Genomic DNA, 16,869 nt, shown 5'->3' with positions numbered 1-16,869 from the left:
AAGGGCCATGCTGCCTTCCCCCTGTCCCATCATCACGTAACCCTTTCCTGCCCTCTCTCCTCAGCCTTAGAGACGGAGATTCAGGAAAGCAACAAGGCTCTGATGTCCAAGTCGGCCAGGCTGTCGGGCCTGGAGGAGCGGGTGGGCAGGATCCGGGACGCCATCAACAAGCGAGTCGCCTACTACGAGAGCTGCTCCTGAGCGAGCTGCCCGTGCTCCAACGGCACTGCCTTCCTCCTCTGCAGAGACTGACTTGTGTATTTATTCCCATTTTCTGGCTGGAGTTCTCACGTGCCTAACGTCTCTATTTTTAGCAAATTGAGTTTCTGTACCTCTGGAAAATAGCTGCACTGAGCCAAAGGAGCAACCCCATGGAGAGGACTAACCTTGGCTGGGCTGGCTGAAGCTGCCCGGTAACTGGAGGAAAAAGGGGGAGACACATCAATCTTCCATGGCAAATAAAAACATCCCCGAAGCTGTTCTTTCCAGAGGGGTTTATAAACCAAGAAATTCTGTTTTTTTCTTATTTTAGCCAGTTCAAGCTCTTCAAGCTGAATTTCACTGTTCGAATTAAAACCCTCATGTGGGGCCTTTTAAAACTTTTTAGCTATGCTGCAGTTAATCCTTAAAACTTGCCGCGGCTCCAGTACTTCCCTCCTACATCTTTCTTCAAGTAACCAGTTCACAGAAATGGGGAATTGTATCTCCATCACATCTATATGATGTACCTGTATTTATACAAATAAGAGAAACGCAATCTCGTACTCAAAGGTGGAGTCAAGCATCTTGTTTTACTTTCTGCCACAATCTGCTTATTTACCACAGTAACGCTTTGCCAGAAAAATACCAGAGGGAGCAGGTCTGCAGATGCACAGGGAGTGCTTTAGAAGGGAATTAATAGACTGTTTCCACATCAGATTTCTATGAATAACCAAGAGGCACTTTACAAAACAAAACTCAGCTTTATTAAGCAAGTATTTATTGTGCAATTACAGACTTTGGAAGCTGGGAACTTAGACCTTGCTGTGATTATTATCAGACATATGGAGGTTGCTAGCAGGTTGTCTCTCCTTTTGTAGCCGAAGTGAGAACTGGGCAGCTGGTGGGTGCTGAACGTCAGAGTGCTGAAGCCTGGGACTAACCAAAACCCAGGGAGTGGATAGGGTGAAGACTGTAAAAATAACTGACCTGCCACTGAGTAAAACTCTACATGGCTTTGGTTTATAGGATTTACGTTGTGCAGTGCACTTATGCATTGGACAACTAAACAGTATACAGAAAACAAAAGCTTATAGCATTGAGCGATGTCATATGGATAATATACACTGAATATGCTAGCAGTAGCCTCAGACTTTCTGTTGCCTTCTCCCAGCTTTAACGATCCAGAAACACCCCGAGGTCACTGCAGTGATGGATTCCTGGGACTAACATGCTGCTCGTCACCAGTCGGTCGCTGCTGTCTGAGACGCTGCTGCCCGCCTGCTCCCGACGGGACACAGCCTCCTTTCTTGCTCGCACTGTTGATGTCTGGCTTTGAAGTGCAGAAAAAGAGTAAAACAGCCCTTCTGTTTCTGCAAGAGAGAGAATCAATTGAGGATTGAACTTTGTTTCACTAGACTGCTACCTTCAAAACGTGCTCTGTTAATAAGCAGTAGCATGGGGGTTAGGAACAGCTTAGATCCCTTTGTGTGCCTTGGCTATTAAGGGTTATTACACAACTGATCGTGGAATGGACCTTTTTCGAGCCTATAGGAAATCTTACTTGTATTTGTCTCTTCCATTAATCCTTTGTATATTACAGTTCTGCTCGTACAATCTCATCAGTAGAGAGTGTCACAGAAGATGACAGGAGGTAGCTCACTTGATGCAGCCTTTGTGGAGAACTATGCTCGCGTACGTTCACCTTTGAGGACTGTTCTTTGTTGCAGGATCTAATAGCAATACTTCTTACTGCTCAGATACAAAGTGGTGCAATGATAAGAGTTTAGCTAGTCCAGAATTAATGCAAGCTACGGTCAAACAGGATGAAACTTCCATGATTGTACTCTGCTCACCTACAAAATGAACATCTCCATGCTTTGCTCTTTGGGAACAAGGCAACTTAAAGTGACCTGCCTGGGCCGAGTCTAGGAAAGGGAGAGGCCCTCCAGGCTGCGGGGACGTCCTGCCTATGCTCAGCCCTTGGCTCGTGGTCACAGCTGAGACCCAGCTGAAAAGCTCTAATCCCAGCTGATGGAGCTGTTTGGTTCCAGTGTGATTCCTAGTGAGTAGCTTTGAATAATTGTAGAGTTTGGTATGACAGGTCCATGCTTGGCTTCCTTTCACGCGTTCCTGGGGCAGCCCTGTTGTAATGCAGAAGTTGGATTCAGAGTCACTGGACTGGCCTTAATGGAAGCTGAAAGATTATTTCTTCCTTGGAAGAGGGTTTAGTTAAGGCTTTTTCTGTTGCAAAAAAAAGAGTGAGTCAATTTATTTCATGTACAATCACTTTGCTATTTGTGCCTTTTCCTTTTTTGTGCCATAATGGGATTAATTAAAAGTGGCTGGTGATTGGATTGTGGAGCACTTACCGCTGGCAATGTGGGGAGCCTGGTGGCTGCCTCCTCATCACATGATCAAACAAACTCCAGTTTGCCCAGTGCCACAGTGAGAAGAGTGTTTACCGGTTTTCATTGGGACGAGAACTTCTGATTTGAAATGACTGGTTGGTAATGCAAGATTGGAAGAGAAAGAACAAAAAAGGGAAATAGCAATATTTATGATCGTTCAGCAGGTGAATTGAAATTGTGTTTTTAATATAAAGAATGTCAGCTGCTGAAAGCAGAGCTGGGTGCGAGTCAACTCTGCAGCAAAGGCAGGGTCCAGTCACTCAGCACCAGCTGAGTAACTGGCACCAGCAGCTTTAACCACAGGCAATTTCAGTTTCTGGAAAGCAAATGTGCTCCAGTCAACAGAGTGTGGCAGCGGAGCCCTGCTGCCTCCACTCGCTGCAGGCTTGGCTGTGCAGCCTGGGCAGCGTGCCTCACCTGATGCTCGTACAAGTGTGGCAGAGACTTGGCTGGGCACCGCTCTCCAGCCAGTCAGAGCCTTTGCCTCTGTCCTTATTCCTCCCTCCCTCCCTTCTCCCTCCGCCTGGGGCCAGCAACTTATGTGCCGGGCAACTCCTGGCACATAAAGGTTATTGGTTGTTCCCACAGACTTTGTTGGAAGTTTTGGCTAATGACTTAGATACCTACTGGGATTTTGCAGATTTTTTAAGGAGCACTGTCTCGGAGCAGAAGGACGTCTTTGTTTTCTCGTGCCCTATGCAGGCTGGACTGCAGCCACAGGAAGTTCTGGGCGGTGGGCTGTAGTTATCCGGCAGGGCCAGGCTGCTGCTCACGGGCAGCGCTCCGTTCTCCGCGTGGCTTTGCAGCTTTCCCTCTCTCGTTCCTGCGTCTCGCTCCAGCTGAGTGGGAGGGTTTGGACAGCCCTGCGTGGGGACCAGAGGGACTGACGCGTGCTTGTCTTTGTTGGGCGTTGCTGGCAGGGTGGCCATCACGGGCATGTTGGGTCTGGATGCCTCCGAGACTTGCAGAACGGGGAGGGTGCTCCCAGCCGCCGCGTGACCGTTCATGTGGAGCTTCCTCATGTGGTGCACAACGGCTGCGGCGTTGAACGCTTGCTGGGGAAGAAGAGAAAACCCCCCGTGGTGAGCACCTGGTGATGCCAGGCTGGGTGGGTGCTGTGGGGTGAAGGGAGGGTCCCCCCAGATTGTGACCGTGCTGTACCGGTTCGCAGTGACCGGCTGCTGGCACGGTGTGTGGGAAGCGGGACGTGCTCGTTCCTGGCATAAGCACCGCGGTTTCCACTGAGTGCAAACTGCTGATGCTTTTGAAGATTACAACCACTTCTACATGAGGAACTCAGGGGGAACAGCTGTAAATTACCCCGTAGTGTGAAATGAAGGCTAGAGCTGAATTTTGAATGAAAGTGTTTAAAATGCTACCGTGCACGTGGTTCCTATGGCATTCCTCTCTCCACCTCAATTCTTACTAAAACTCTTGATATAAATAAAGTACCAATTTATCTTCAAGGCTGAAAGGAGGAAAAGCTGGGTTAAGCTCCCGAAAAGATCTGCTGATGGAGCACCAATTTCACTCCCTCAGTATAAAGGCAATAATCTTTTCCCCCTCCCCTTTACTCTCTTGGCACGGCCACCACAGTGCAATGTTTGTGGTGAATCTGCCAGTATGCATTGCAGCAGGGAATATTGGTCCAAACACACTATAAACAGTAACTGGATACAATTTTCAGGCAGCCTTTGGAGGATCTCAGCTTTTGGGTGCTTACCCACACAGCTGAAGCCTTGCTTATTGCTAGATGGCAGCAACTGGCGTTTGTTAGTGAAATGGCTCTAGGCTCCCACCAGCAAACGACTTACCCTCCATTTGCTCTTTGCAAAGTTTTTCTGAATCTGAGCGCTGACAGATGGGTATATGTCACGGTGAAGGGCTGTATTTCCATTAATCCTGCAGATGGGGAGAGAAGAAAATGGGCTCGTAGGCAGATGGCATTTGTAAGGCATTCCACATTCTGGAGGCAACTAACTGCTTTGTACGTTCAATCAGCAATAATTAAACCCAAAGGAAAAACAGCAACAAAATGTAACACAAACACACACTTCAAAGCGTGGAAAAGCTCAGGATGGGATTTCTTCTTTGCCTCTGTTTATGGAGGCAAATTTGCACAAATTGCATCTTTAATTATTCATTTTTTTTCTTTCTTTTCACACACAAAAAAACCACCCAGGGCCACGCGGAGGCAGACGGTGACGTTAATAAAGGGGCTGGGGAGACCCCCCTGTTCTCGGCTGCCACCGAGCACGTGGAGCGAGACGCGGAGCTGGTCGATCCCTGGGGCCCCGTCCTCTCACCAGGGGTGCCGCAGGGCCTCTTCGCAGGTAAACCTCGTGTCTGGGTTTTTCTCCAGTAAATGTCTGATGAAATCCTTGGCTGTTTGGGAGGGAAGGAGAAGCAGAGAGAAAAGGTTATTTTCTCCTTGTTCCGAGATATGATCCTAACAGGGCGTGGCAAACGCTAGCGGATAAACATCGCAAAGGTCAGCCCCGAGGAGGAGGTGTTCGTGCTGCTTCATTACCCCACTACAGGGAGAGGTTTGTAGTGGAGGGCTCCAGGTGAAAACAAGTTAACTGGGGATGTACCAAACTGCACGCTTAGATTACGTGAATTTGAGTTGAATTACTCAGCTAAAACATAATTGTAAAAAATACGTGCAAACTGAGCAGGTTTAGAAGTTGCCCTAAAGAGTGCTTACATCCCTCCCCCCCTTTTTTTTTCCTTTTTTTCAGGGAGAATTGTGGTGTTTGTTATTAAGTCCTAACAAACCTCCTGCTAGTTTTGTTTGTGTGTATAAAAAGATTGATGTTCAAAATATGCTGCTAAGACGCTGCCTTCAGTAAACTCAGTGCGGGTGAGCTCCAGAAGCAGGTTAGTCTGGAGGAAGGGTGCAGCGGTGGCTGACACGGCTCGCTGCGTTGCTGTAGGGAAGCGTGACTTGATGGGAAGAAAAGCAGAAGGAAAAAGAAAATTAAAAAAAAAATGGAAAAAGAGGGTTGAAAAACTGAAGTTCCCTTACTGCCAAGGGAAACCTAAGCCCACTCTGAGCTCACAAATCATTTGTGAAAACCAAGGTTACGTTACGAGGCTTCAGCCGAGGACGCTGCGTTACAGGCAGGGTGCAAAGCGCCCGGAACTCTGCCAGCGCAGCTCGGCTTTGGCGTCATCGCCCCGGCAGCACCGGGAGCCTCTGCAGTCAGTTCCCACCTTTGGGGCTTTGCTGCTGCAGGAGTGACTCAGTCCAACGCTTCATCCTTTCCCTCCCTGCTGAGGCAAGCGGAGGGTGACTGGGGGGTGCCGGGGGTGTGTGGGGGCTCGGCTGGTACAGGCTCGTGCCCACGGGTCGCAGGGCTCTGGATTGCGGCTTGTGGGAGGGAGCGAGGGGCTTCCCAGTGCCAGAGCTTTACCTGACTCAGAGATATCATCCCAAAACGGAGACTCGAACTCATAGTAGCCTTCCTTAATCTTTTCAAAGAGTTTGGACTCGGTCTCTTCATAGAAAGGAGGGTACCCGCACAGCCTGGAACAGAGCAGAAAGCCAGCGGTCCTTCAGCGCCACCGTCCACGGTGGCACAGGCTGCTCACAGCCCGGCCAGGCTGGGCACGTGTGGGCACCACCAGTGGGTGAGTAACAGAGGAGGCTGCTCTGTCCCTCCCATCTAAGTGTGTTGGTAAAGCTGCAGAGAAGAGTTAAAAACTCAACTGCAGCAGCAAAAGGACAAAGCCACAGCTGGTACATAGCTGCATCGTGTGGGAGGAAATGAAACAAAAAGTACTGAGGAAGATTGAATGATATTTGTAGGCAACTGGAAAAAAACAAAGCATAGGATGAGGCATATAATAGAGAAAATGTGATTCCTTTCATCTGCACTCCCGTATTTGATTCTTCACATCCCTTTCATTTCTACGGTCTAGTGAATCCGTGCAAAGGAAGAATACAGCGCTCTTCTCTTCCCGCAGCAAAATGGGAGGTCCAGGATCGCCTCCGCTCGCGCTGCCGCTCTGCAGAGGCGTATGAAGTGATGGAGGAGTTGGGAAACTCATGGAAAAATAAGTGGGATGTTGTTTGCTCTTACTCACAGGATATAGGTGATGACTCCAATGGACCAGCAGTCTACAGCTTTGCTGTATGGTTTCTGGGCGAGGACTTCGGGGGCTGCGGAACAGCAAAACCAAATGAAAATTCTAAGCAATAATAAATTACCCAATACTGGGAAAAGCAGTAGTTTCTTGTACAGTCGGCCTCTGAGGGGCCAGTGCAGAGAATCAGCCAGTAACAGCCCCATTTACCAGCTGGACTGGTCTGTGCTTTTTGTATCTATTGTATGCCATTGAACAGACGGAACCACTGACAATCTCTGCATCCTGAGGTTTTAGCCAGTAAGCTGTGGATCAAGCCAATGCAGTCTGGTGGACATTAAAAAAAATCCCACTGTGTTAAAATTATTTTTGTAATTTTTCCATAAATACATGACTAAGGCTGAAATATTGCTCATAAAATTATCCTTTTCTTTGCACTTGTAAACATCCTGAGATTTTTCAGTCTCTATACTTGTTTGTAATCCAGTCTTTAAGGGGTCCATGCAGTACATTTGTGTGTAGCATGTTGTTGTTAATGTAAATACGTATTTTTTTCCTTTCTGCTAGGTTCATGCACAACTTTTTTCCAGTCAGTCCACCAGCAAAAGCCCATTCCTGATCCTTGGCTTACCAACGTATCCAGGAGTCCCACAGGCAGTGGACATGATGCCGTTCTGTTCCATTTTAGACAAGCCGAAGTCTGTGATCATGATTTTGGAGTTCTCTTCAGGAGTAAGGTAAAGAAGGTTTTCAGGCTGTGAACACAAAGTGGTCAGAGGTTGAATTTGTGGTAGAGAAATGGAAAGGAACAACAAAAAGTCACGGGGCAGAGCAGGTAAAGCCGGCGGTCACGCCAGCTCCCCGAGGCGCTGCTCTCGCTGAGGGACAGTCTCACCTTCAGGTCACGGTGAACTATTCCGTTTTCGTGGAGGTATTTCACTGCTGTCAGGACCTGGTGGATCACCACACTCGCATCTTTCTCGGTGTAGACTCCTCGTTCCAAAATTCGGTCAAACAGCTCTCCCCCAGATACCCTGTGGAAATGGTAGTTCAGAAAGAAAAAGAATGAAACAAAAATTGAACAAAGGTAATCATGCTTTTGTGTTAGGCAAGCTAATTTTCTGGTCCTTTTGTAACTCCACCTACAGCAGAACCATTCCCTGGGCAGCAGCTTTTGTGATGCTGAGGCTGATGGGTGCTCTCGAGTGCAATTTCAGGGTGCCAGTAAGCATTACTGGTAAACCTGGGGAGTTTGGGTAAGGGTACGAGGCAACTGCCAGCAGGTCTGAGCCGCAGGCACCCCGCACCACGGGCAGGGCTGCCTCCAGGCTCTGCTACACAAGCAGATACAGGGTTTTGTGTGATTGCTTCCTTTAGCTAAATTTGCAAGTTAGCAGTAGCAGCCGGGTGCTCAGAGCTGATGCCCACAGCGAGCTGCTTTCTCTGCAGCTGACATGTTGCCCATTTTCATTTCTAGAAACCCTGCATGGCACAGCTTTAATTAGAAATACTTCTGTCTCTGCCCTGCTAAACTGTGATGAATTAATTTGCATAAATAGATCCTAATCTTGGTTTAGAAACTTGCTGCTAAAATGAGCACGGGCCAAGACAGCAGGAGAAGTGTCCAGGTTCGTTCAAACCACGGGGCTCTCCCCTCGTCAGTGAGGGGTGTTTGAGTGGCTCCTGTGTGAGCAGCTTTTATGTGTGAGGGACTCCGCGGTGTAGGCGCTGAAATATGGTGCATCCCCCCTGTCCTGCCACTCTTCTTCCTCTGTGGCCCATAAAGAAATGGCTCTGCTGATACTTACAGCTGCATGACCAGGTAGAAGTGGGTTGTGCTCTCATAGATATCTTCTAAAGTCACGATGTTTTCATGCTTTATTCTGCAAAGATAAATGTGGATCAGAAACAAACTTGGCAAGGACAAAAGTGGCTTTGCAAGTGGAAAACCCAACAGTTGCCTTGCTTTAATCACCAGTGAAAGTTCACTGGTCTGTTTTGTGGCTGAGCTCCCTCGCCCTGTGTGGCAGAGGATCGCCGACTCCACCGCAAACTCCCTTTGGAGCACCAGGCACCGACAGCGGAGGACCAGGCCCCTTGTTTTCACGCAGCTGCCTGCTCTGCTTCAGGCGTGTTACTTGGACCACAACAGTGTCCACAGGGGTTCTCCTTTCCCTGAACTGCTCTGCTTCATCTCATTCCTTCCCCAGATCTGGGGCAGTTGGGCTGTGTTGGCGTTACAAACCCAGCCGAGGAATGAGAGAGGAAACTTTCCTGATCTTTCTAAAACTGCTAATTCACAGTAATATTTCTATATTCTTTAAAAAGAAATACTTATTTCTTTATATTATTTTTACAGTAGAGCCACACATCTTAGGAAAGGACATTTGTTCTACTTTACATTACAATGTATATATGCTCACTTTTTCAACACTGCTATTTCGTTCTCCAAGCTGCTATCCCTTGTGAGAGGAGACTTCTTGATGCATTTCAGAGCAAAGAGCTTGCCAGTGCTTCTTTGCTTCACTAGGAAAACTTCCGAGAAGGCACCTCTGCAGAGAGGAGAAAAAGTCGTATTTCAGTAGATGCTGCTGCTGTGAACTGGAAGGATACTTAGAGAGAGGAAATAGCAAGAAAAAACAATGTGGTAGTAACTTAACTCTAAGTGGATGCTGATTGTAAAGCTAGAACTACATCTCCAGCAGCCCCAAACTTAGGATCTTCAATTCAAGATTATGCGATATTTAGAAAAAAACCCACTTTTTTTCTGTTTTTGCATAGTTCATCATGAAGCTGTGTTGAGACAGTGGACAAAAAGGACTGTGCAATGAAATTAAATCACATTCTTCAGCAGTGTCTGTAAAGACAGTCAGGGGTTTGGCTCCTGCGCGTGCCAGGTTCAGAGCACACCTCGGGGAGGCAGATGGCAAACACGGTTTTCAGCACGTGCCTCAGGTGGGCACAGGAGGCACCGTCCGTGGCCTCGCAGCTCGCTGCCTTCCAGGGAACCTTTGCACTCGAATCCTCTGGGACTGGGGGGATTTTCCCGGGCTAAGGGCAAGCCCAGCTGGGGGGCTGTATCGATAACCACCGCGCCGACGGGGCCGTCTGCAGCTCCGGGTGCTCATGGGGGTTAACAACCCCCAGTGGAAGGATCTCAATGGCCTCCCATCTAACAGGGCCAAATTCCTGTTTAATGCAAACTGTGTTTCCTCACGCTTTCCTGGTCAGCATTGCCCTGAGGGCTGAGAGCGCCGAGCTGCAGTGAGGGGAGCCCGATTCTGTTGCAGTTTGGGTATATCAACCGATGTTCTGTATATTTGAAGTGCAAAATAACTGGATAACCTCAGTTTGTATTTTCATTTATCATCTAATGTGTTTTCCTTTCTGCAGAGACCGCTAATACTGCATACCCTTAGTGACAAAGTGACAATGAGTGTCTTGTACATTCCTGATAAGGGTTCAGCCAGTGCAGCGATGAGCAGGTATTTATAACATGTCTAAAGCTCACAATCCTGTTAGAGGTTTGTCTTAGGCAGCTGAACACGTGTCTCAGGATAGTGACAGTGCATGCTTTGCCAGGTCAGTCTTCAATAATCCTCATCAAATGAGCAACAGATTAATTGATGGTAGTTAAATGGAACTTGCCACTGAGTCTGCAAAGCCCTGCAGGGAGCTGGAGGGCAGAGCGAGGAGGATGAGTGCAGTGGGAGCACCTTGCTTGGGATGCTGTTGCAGGAAACCCAAAAAACAAGGGCAGAAAACCTGTGTCTCCTATAATGGAGGAAACAAAGACTCCAGTGTACTGTGCAGACAGATTGGCTGAGCACGGAGCCGTACCCATCTGGCACGCGGCGCTTTGCTCCTGTGTCTTTGTCAGCGAGCAGCAGCCGGCGATGACGCAGGGCGGGAGCCGAAGGCAGCTCCTCGCTCAGCTCTGCTTTCCTCCTCCTCCCGCGGGCCCCCGGGTGCTGCCGGAACAATGTGCAAGACCATTGGGGTTGTGAGGAACTGGGCTGTGCCAGGACTGGTTCCTAGCAAGGAAAAAAACCCAACAAACCCAACAAAAAAAATCCCATAGATTTTTGGGAAGACATCCCAACAGATAAATGTGAATTTCTGTTTCATTCAGTAAATGATACGTAATGGTCTTCTCTCTTCTGACCCAAAAAGCAGGTGGTGTTGGGACATTTTCCTTGTTTCACATGTTCTGCTCCTTTTATCTGTATAAACTCTGAAAATTTCCATTTTGTGGAAATGCCTTTCAAGTTCCTGAGAGCTCCCAGGGAATAAGCAGGGATGTCCTCACTGAGGTCCCTAATCCTACAGTTGCGGATGCTGGGGGAAGGTGATGGTAATTTTCCAGGTAGTTTTAGGTCCCAGGTCTTCACTTCTCTTCCTCAGCTAGCTGAAGTGGTGCATGTGGAAAAAATCCCAATTTCTAATGCTAAATTTTCCTGTTAATGTAACAGTAGGAAATGAACAACCTACAAATCAGATGCTGGGGCATCTGTTCTATATATCTGTCCCAAACAGTTTATAATAATTATACCCCTTATTAAAAAATGATGAATCAACAAGTTGGCTGGGAGAGAACAAAGCTTTTTCTAACCTCATTCCTTTAGAGAAAGCTACTGGATAATTTAATTTCTGAGGCTGACCAGGAACATGATAATTAAAACGTCACTGAGCTCTGGAGTAGCTGTTTTTTGGGAGCTTTGCCGTGGGTTCTAAAGTCACAGGAAATTTGGCCGTGACAGAACTCGCTGGTGGAGGTAATTCAATTCCTCCTCCACCACCTTGGAAACATTTTCTTGTCTCATTTGCATGAATAGGCAAATTAAGCTGTTAACTCACAGAGAAGTATCGTAGAACTCGAACATCCTTGTTCTTGTTTCATCCCTCAACTGAGTCAGGGTTTATGAGCTAAATATATGACTTATTATTATAATATCTCTCTCAGAGCCATCCCTTGACCTTGCTTGACCTTGCAGCGGCAGCAGCAGACCAGTGTGCTCAGCAGGAAAAGAGCAAAAACCTAACTAGGCTGCCAGGCAGGCTTAGAGGGAAAGAAGGAAAGGGCAGAGCCAACCCGGTACCGTGCTGCGGTGCTGGGGGGAAGGAGCTGCTTGGCACAAGCTGTGAACTGTTGCACCAGCAGCAACTGTGCCACAGTGATGGGGCACCCACCCCTCCCCTGGAGACCTGTGCCCGTCTCAGGGGCAGCCGTTTGCTTGTGGCGTTGGCCGGTGCCAAGCAGGGAGTGGCTGCCCTGGGCTGGGAAGCCGGGACCTAGAGGTGGCTCTGTCTGGAGAGGAGCTGTGGTACTTACGATCCCAGGGCCTCCATGAAAATGAATGTTTTCCGGATGTTGCTTGTCTGCTTCTTCCAGGAGCTGCTCTCTTCCTCTTCCTTGCGACCCATCTCCTCCAGAGTGGAAGCAGGGAATGCTGTGAGGAAGAGGAGGAGGAAGGTGACTGATGTGGCAGATGCTTGTGCAAAGAACAGGACTACCCAGGAGCTAGCTGGACTCAGGATGCGGTGGATGGTGGCTGCTCGGAGGAGTCAGACCTTTCAAGCATGTGAAATTTTATGCTGCTTTTGCTACTCACAACTGTTCGTGCTGACCATGTCCCTGCTGCTGCGTCCTGCTCCAGCCGTCAGCGCAGCATCATACCAGATCGGCTGGGTAGGAGCTGGTGACCATATGGTAACACTCTCTTGTCAGTATACTCATTTAGCGCGTGTTGGCAATTACAAATGTTTATATTGTGCTTCATATTTAGTGGTTAAAAAAGCCCTGCTGAATGGTTGCTAATTTTAACTAAAGCATCCATGACTTCATGGATTAAAAGTTAGGTACAACTAGCGGTGGAGATGGATTATAGTTGAGCTGCTTTATCGCTCAAATAATAAATACAGAGCTCACGACTGCGGGGAGGGGAACTGATATAAAACATTTTGTTGATGTGTCTCGTACAGTGTGCGCTGCTGTCATCTTTAATTTCTGCGAACTGACAGATTGCTTTTGCTCTGAGTCATAACCTTCCCGTTGCCTTTTCCTCGCAGGGCCGGGGTGCCCCGGCGCCGGCTGGTGGGAGCCGCTGACGAGGCGAAGGGGTGCCCAGTTTTTAGTGCCTTGCCCTGATGGTGCATCTCTGAGCTGCAGACACGGAGCAAGCGGTCCCCGCCCGCAGTCCCCCTCCCGCTCGGTGTGCAGGGGGTGGCGAGAGCAGCTCCCAGAAAATGCAGCTTTCTGGAGTCATCCCTGCTCTGCGGGGCGGTGGCTGAGCGCGTGTTACCGGCGTTGGAGGAGGCAACTGTGGGGAAGCTGGTCCGGTGGCGAATGCAGCCACGGGACTCCCGCCTGATCCGCACGTCTGAAACGCACCGGCGCTCACGGGCGGCTTGACCTTGGTCACGTCCCAGTCCCCCAGCTCCCCCCCACCGCTAAGCTCTTTAGAGCTCAGACTGGGCAGCGCCGCTGTTAATACAGCGAGTAACTCTGTCAGCCCGGGGGGAGCTCACCGCCGCCGTGGGGGAATTAGTTCGAGCTTGCACAAGGTCTGAGAGCTGTGAAACGTTATACAAACATCTAAGCGCTCTTAATAAGATCAGGTCTAACGCTATGGAACTGGAAGTATGCTGGAAGGTGAGAAAGGATCCCCAAGACTAGAAAAAAACATGTAAAAAATGTGGCTTGTCCACACTATCAGGATACAGAAGAAATGCACTGAAATACCCCCAGGCAGCGCAGGGGTTTGGGTGCCGCCAGCAGCACCCCTGGCGCGTGGAGCATCCCCTTGGCACGTGGAGCATCGCACTTCCCCAGAGCAGGAACGGCTGCCCCTGAGCCCGAGAGACACAGCTGAGCCTTCCAAAGATGAAGCACAATCTTTTGTGTAAAAACAAGCGTTTGGAAAAGGCGGAAGTATTAAAGCAGAGAAAAAGCTGAAAGATCTTGTTTCATGACAGCTTAGATATATTGAATTCTCCTGAACCTAGTTTATCTCCGTAATTAGCACAGTTTCTGCATTTTGAGCTCCTTGACACAATTTTTAAAGGTTAATTTAATATTTTTGGAAACAAAATTGACTCAATTGTAAACAGTTGAAGGCTTCAGTCCATAAAATCACCCAAGGCCAGTGTGCACCTGACCTTTATTTACCTGCTGGATTCTGATGCGCGTATATAACTCCTAGAAATACTACAACTTATAAAACCCAGCCATATCTTGGTGTTTAGAATCAGTGAAGAGCAACGTTTCTTCACAAAAATGCTGATCAATTAGTAGAAACATTTCTGCCAGTATTTTGAGCCCCAAAATGAAGTTTTCTTTCACAGTTGTCTGCCCATCCCAAATCTCTGCAGATCTGGAACGTCACAAAAAGAGAATTTTCAGCAGAGATGTTCAGCAGCTGGTGGAAGGTGAGTTTTACCCGTTTCAAATAAATATTAAATGCACAGTGCCAGTGTGGTGTTGAATGACAGGTAAAATTCAGATGACCTCTCCATTTCTTTCTCAGCCTACTGTCAAACAAAGAATATGAAGTAAAAAAAAAAAACCCAAACCAAACTAGGTCAGCCTGGCCCCAGGGACAAACAGTATTTTAGTCTCCGTTCCTGCGCAGCCCCGGTGTGGAAGCGCAGCCCCGTTGGCACGAGCTCTGTGGGGGCAGCCTGCGAGCGGCGTGGTGCAGAGGAACCCCCTTGGGGAGGCTGGACCCAGGGCCAAGGTGACTGTGCCCCCCTGGCGGGAGGTGACGGCGCAGCCACCTACACTCACTTCTGTGAATTTGGCCCGTTCGAGCACAAGTGTCAAATTTGCCCAACGTTTGCTCATTTAAGCTCTATTCCCTTAGTGTTCTCGTGTTAAATCCTAGTGAATTCAACAAGTTTCCTTTTAAAATGGATTTTGCTTCTAAAGGAAGGTAGTACCGTGTTTTCTTTAGTCTCCTGTGAATCATCTGTTCATCTTATAGTTCCTCCTTCTGTCACTCTCTGCGTACGGCATTTGGTTTTGCTGATATCTGGAGGAAAGGCTGGATGAATAGCTCTGACTCCCTACACGTGTATTTGATTTCCTGCTTTCTCAGTTTTTCTGTGCCATCATGAGCAAGTCATTTCCTGCCTCCCCTCGCCTTTCTGCGAGGAAGGGGAGTAAGTGCTGCTATTTTGAGAGCAAAATAATGAAATGTTTGAATTGCCTAAAATGTAAAGCTGCATATGTGCTCGGGTGATGAATGCTTGCCCACCTTCCTCCTGCCTCACATTGGATCACATTCTCAATGCTTTTTTCTGTTTTGATACACGGGAAAGTCTTTGCCAGGCGGCTTGGTACAGGACACAGCCGTGATTACAGGATTATGAGACCTGTGACTTTCCTGGTGCTGGCTCTGGGGACTCGTCTTTACTCTGTCTCTCAGTCTGGTTAAGCCACTTGTTGCACTTTGCAGCAGTTTGGGAAAATGCAATGTTTGATATATTTGTTGTCTGGTTTTTGTTATTTATTCAGGCTCTGGCCCAACCATGTCCTGACCTTTCTCGGTGCTAGTACACAGCATATGGGTAAACAGTTTAATGTATCTACTCGCTTAGTTGAAGAAGCTTTACTTTCTACAGGAATAGAAAACGTCATAACAAAAGTTGGGCGAACAGACTTTGTGCTTGGACTGGCAGGTTTTCCTGCCATATGATGTGTCCGTCTGCGCGCTTCCCTCGCGCTCCTGACACGCTTCGTTTGTCAGCTCCATCCTGACGCCCCGCTCACATGTGTCACCCCGGCTTGGTGGCATCTCCTCCAGCCAGCAGTGGGACGCAGGGACAGAGCGCACCCAACGTGCACTTGGAAAATGCATTATTTTAAACACCTCATCTGGAGGAGGGTCTGTGTTCGCCCTTTTGCCCGTTCACCTCTTGACAGAGCAAGAACATGGGGCATAATAAAATGGAAATGTTCATTAATTAATGTAGGTAAAGACCTACAGGAGATAAAAATGAAGTACATAACAATGCTCTAATTTGTTTAGCTTCCCTCTTCCCTGTTGTAACAAATTAAGCAACATGCAGGACTGATGAGTATATGCTGGAAGTAGTAAATAGTTTTCATATTAATGTCTCACCTTTGGGCTCTTCTACAGACTAGGTCAATAAACGTGACTGCTGCTATACTCTGTCTGATCCAGCAAGTGACACATCATTGCTTAGAATGTAATGAATGTTATTATGACCTTGCTTAAACATTTCCTGAAGAAATTTGTTCCGCTTTCATATCTCACAGTAACAAATCCATCTGCAGACAGACACTCTGCTTCTGAATGGATATACTGCATTAGCAAAATTATTGTAAGACATGATTAATAGTCTTGTGACAAAGTTACATGTGGAGGGGGAAGATACATGCTGCTTTCATGATTTTGCCTTTAGAATTGGAAAGAAGTTTACAGAAAAAAAGGGAGAATACAAAGTCAAAGGCTTTGCTTTAAAAAATACACCAAAACAAGTAATCTGCATGTGAATGAATTAACTGCCAGGCCAGCCTCTGTGTTCAGGGACAAAAGAACAAGAAATAGAAAACATGATCTCGCCGTTAAAAACAAATCCACATTAAACATCTTGTATTCATCCCACCACTGCATCGCTTCAAAAGCAGTGCGTTAACTTAGTAGTCCTTGATGAAGACTTGCAAAATCACAATTTTCATTATAAATATTTCAGATTCCTCAAAATACTTTTGAAGTAAAATGTCAGAAGGCAGCTTTCTATGAAATTGCTAAATATAACGAGTGCTGTAGGATACCAGCCTAACAGTCTGTGCAGAGAAGTCCTCTAGTATTTCCCTGTTTAGATAAAATTCATTTCAAAAAAACAGGTTAGCCAGCATCCCACCTGCTTCACTGCATGGAACAGACAGGAAAAGCAAAAGGCTATTAAAGAAATAATATTTTGCTTACCCAAGTCAGCACAAACAAAGCAACTCCTGCTTGCTGCTGCTCCGCTCGGCTCCCGCGGTCCGTGGGGATTAGAGCTCGCCGGGGTGCTCGCGGCAGCGGGAGGAGGAGATGGCTCTGCCGCGATGGTAACCAGGCAGCACCTCACGGGGAGTAATTTGCCACGAGCACGAGCTGCCTGTGGGTGTGCGTGTGCGTGCGCGTCGCTGTCGAGAAGGGCA

The 16,869-nt window shown here is 47.8% G+C and overlaps 2 protein-coding genes across 4 annotated transcripts in view; one reads left to right on the top strand and one right to left on the bottom strand.

The window, feature by feature from the left end:
• LAMB3 (laminin subunit beta 3) overlaps positions 1-486 on the top strand; it is a 25,306-nt gene extending 24,820 nt beyond the window's left edge. Inside the window, exon 28 of the mRNA XM_074850318.1 lies at positions 65-486. Within this exon, the coding sequence (XP_074706419.1) occupies positions 65-201 (137 nt within the window). The 3' untranslated portion in view covers positions 202-486. The remainder of the gene's footprint in view (positions 1-64) is intronic.
• CAMK1G (calcium/calmodulin dependent protein kinase IG) lies at positions 221-16,869 on the bottom strand. Of its 3 annotated transcripts, XR_012626367.1 has the most exons (14): positions 16,652-16,869; positions 12,031-12,148; positions 9,122-9,250; positions 8,507-8,581; positions 7,594-7,732; positions 7,330-7,453; positions 6,699-6,774; positions 6,026-6,138; positions 4,916-4,994; positions 4,424-4,511; positions 3,237-3,664; positions 2,571-2,701; positions 1,763-2,442; positions 221-1,571 (listed from the first exon to the last, which is right to left on the bottom strand). XR_012626367.1 is itself a non-coding variant. In XM_074850178.1 (13 exons), the coding sequence occupies exons 2-12, from the start codon at positions 12,120-12,122 to the stop codon at positions 2,608-2,610; spliced, it is 1,437 nt and encodes a 478-aa protein (XP_074706279.1). In that variant the 5' UTR covers positions 12,123-12,148; positions 16,652-16,869; the 3' UTR covers positions 221-2,442; positions 2,571-2,607. The 3 variants fall into 3 exon arrangements, 2 of the variants coding, with proteins under 2 accessions (XP_074706279.1, XP_074706280.1); XM_074850178.1 differs by having other exon boundaries at positions 221-2,442; XM_074850179.1 differs by lacking the exon at positions 1,763-2,442 and having other exon boundaries at positions 222-1,571; positions 16,652-16,868.

The sequence above is a fragment of the Strix aluco genome, chromosome 25 (assembly GCF_031877795.1).
Source record: "Strix aluco isolate bStrAlu1 chromosome 25, bStrAlu1.hap1, whole genome shotgun sequence".
NCBI lineage: Eukaryota > Metazoa > Chordata > Aves > Strigiformes > Strigidae > Strix > Strix aluco.
This window is presented reverse-complemented; position numbering and strand designations above follow the sequence as displayed.

What these genes read in the sequence shown, in the direction of transcription:
- CAMK1G (XM_074850178.1), bottom strand. Translation starts at nt 12,122, where the DNA reads ATGGGTCGCAAGGAAGAGGAAGAGAGCAGCTCCTGGAAGAAGCAGACA. An exon ending in GAAATAGCAGTGTTGAAAAA is followed by an intron (nt 8,582 to 9,121) that starts GTGAGCATATAT and finishes TTATCTTTGCAG; the next exon opens with AATAAAGCATGAAAACATCG. An exon ending in TTGCAAAGAGCAAATGGAGG is followed by an intron (nt 3,665 to 4,423) that starts GTAAGTCGTTTG and finishes CTTCTTCCCCAG; the next exon opens with CAAGCGTTCAACGCCGCAGC.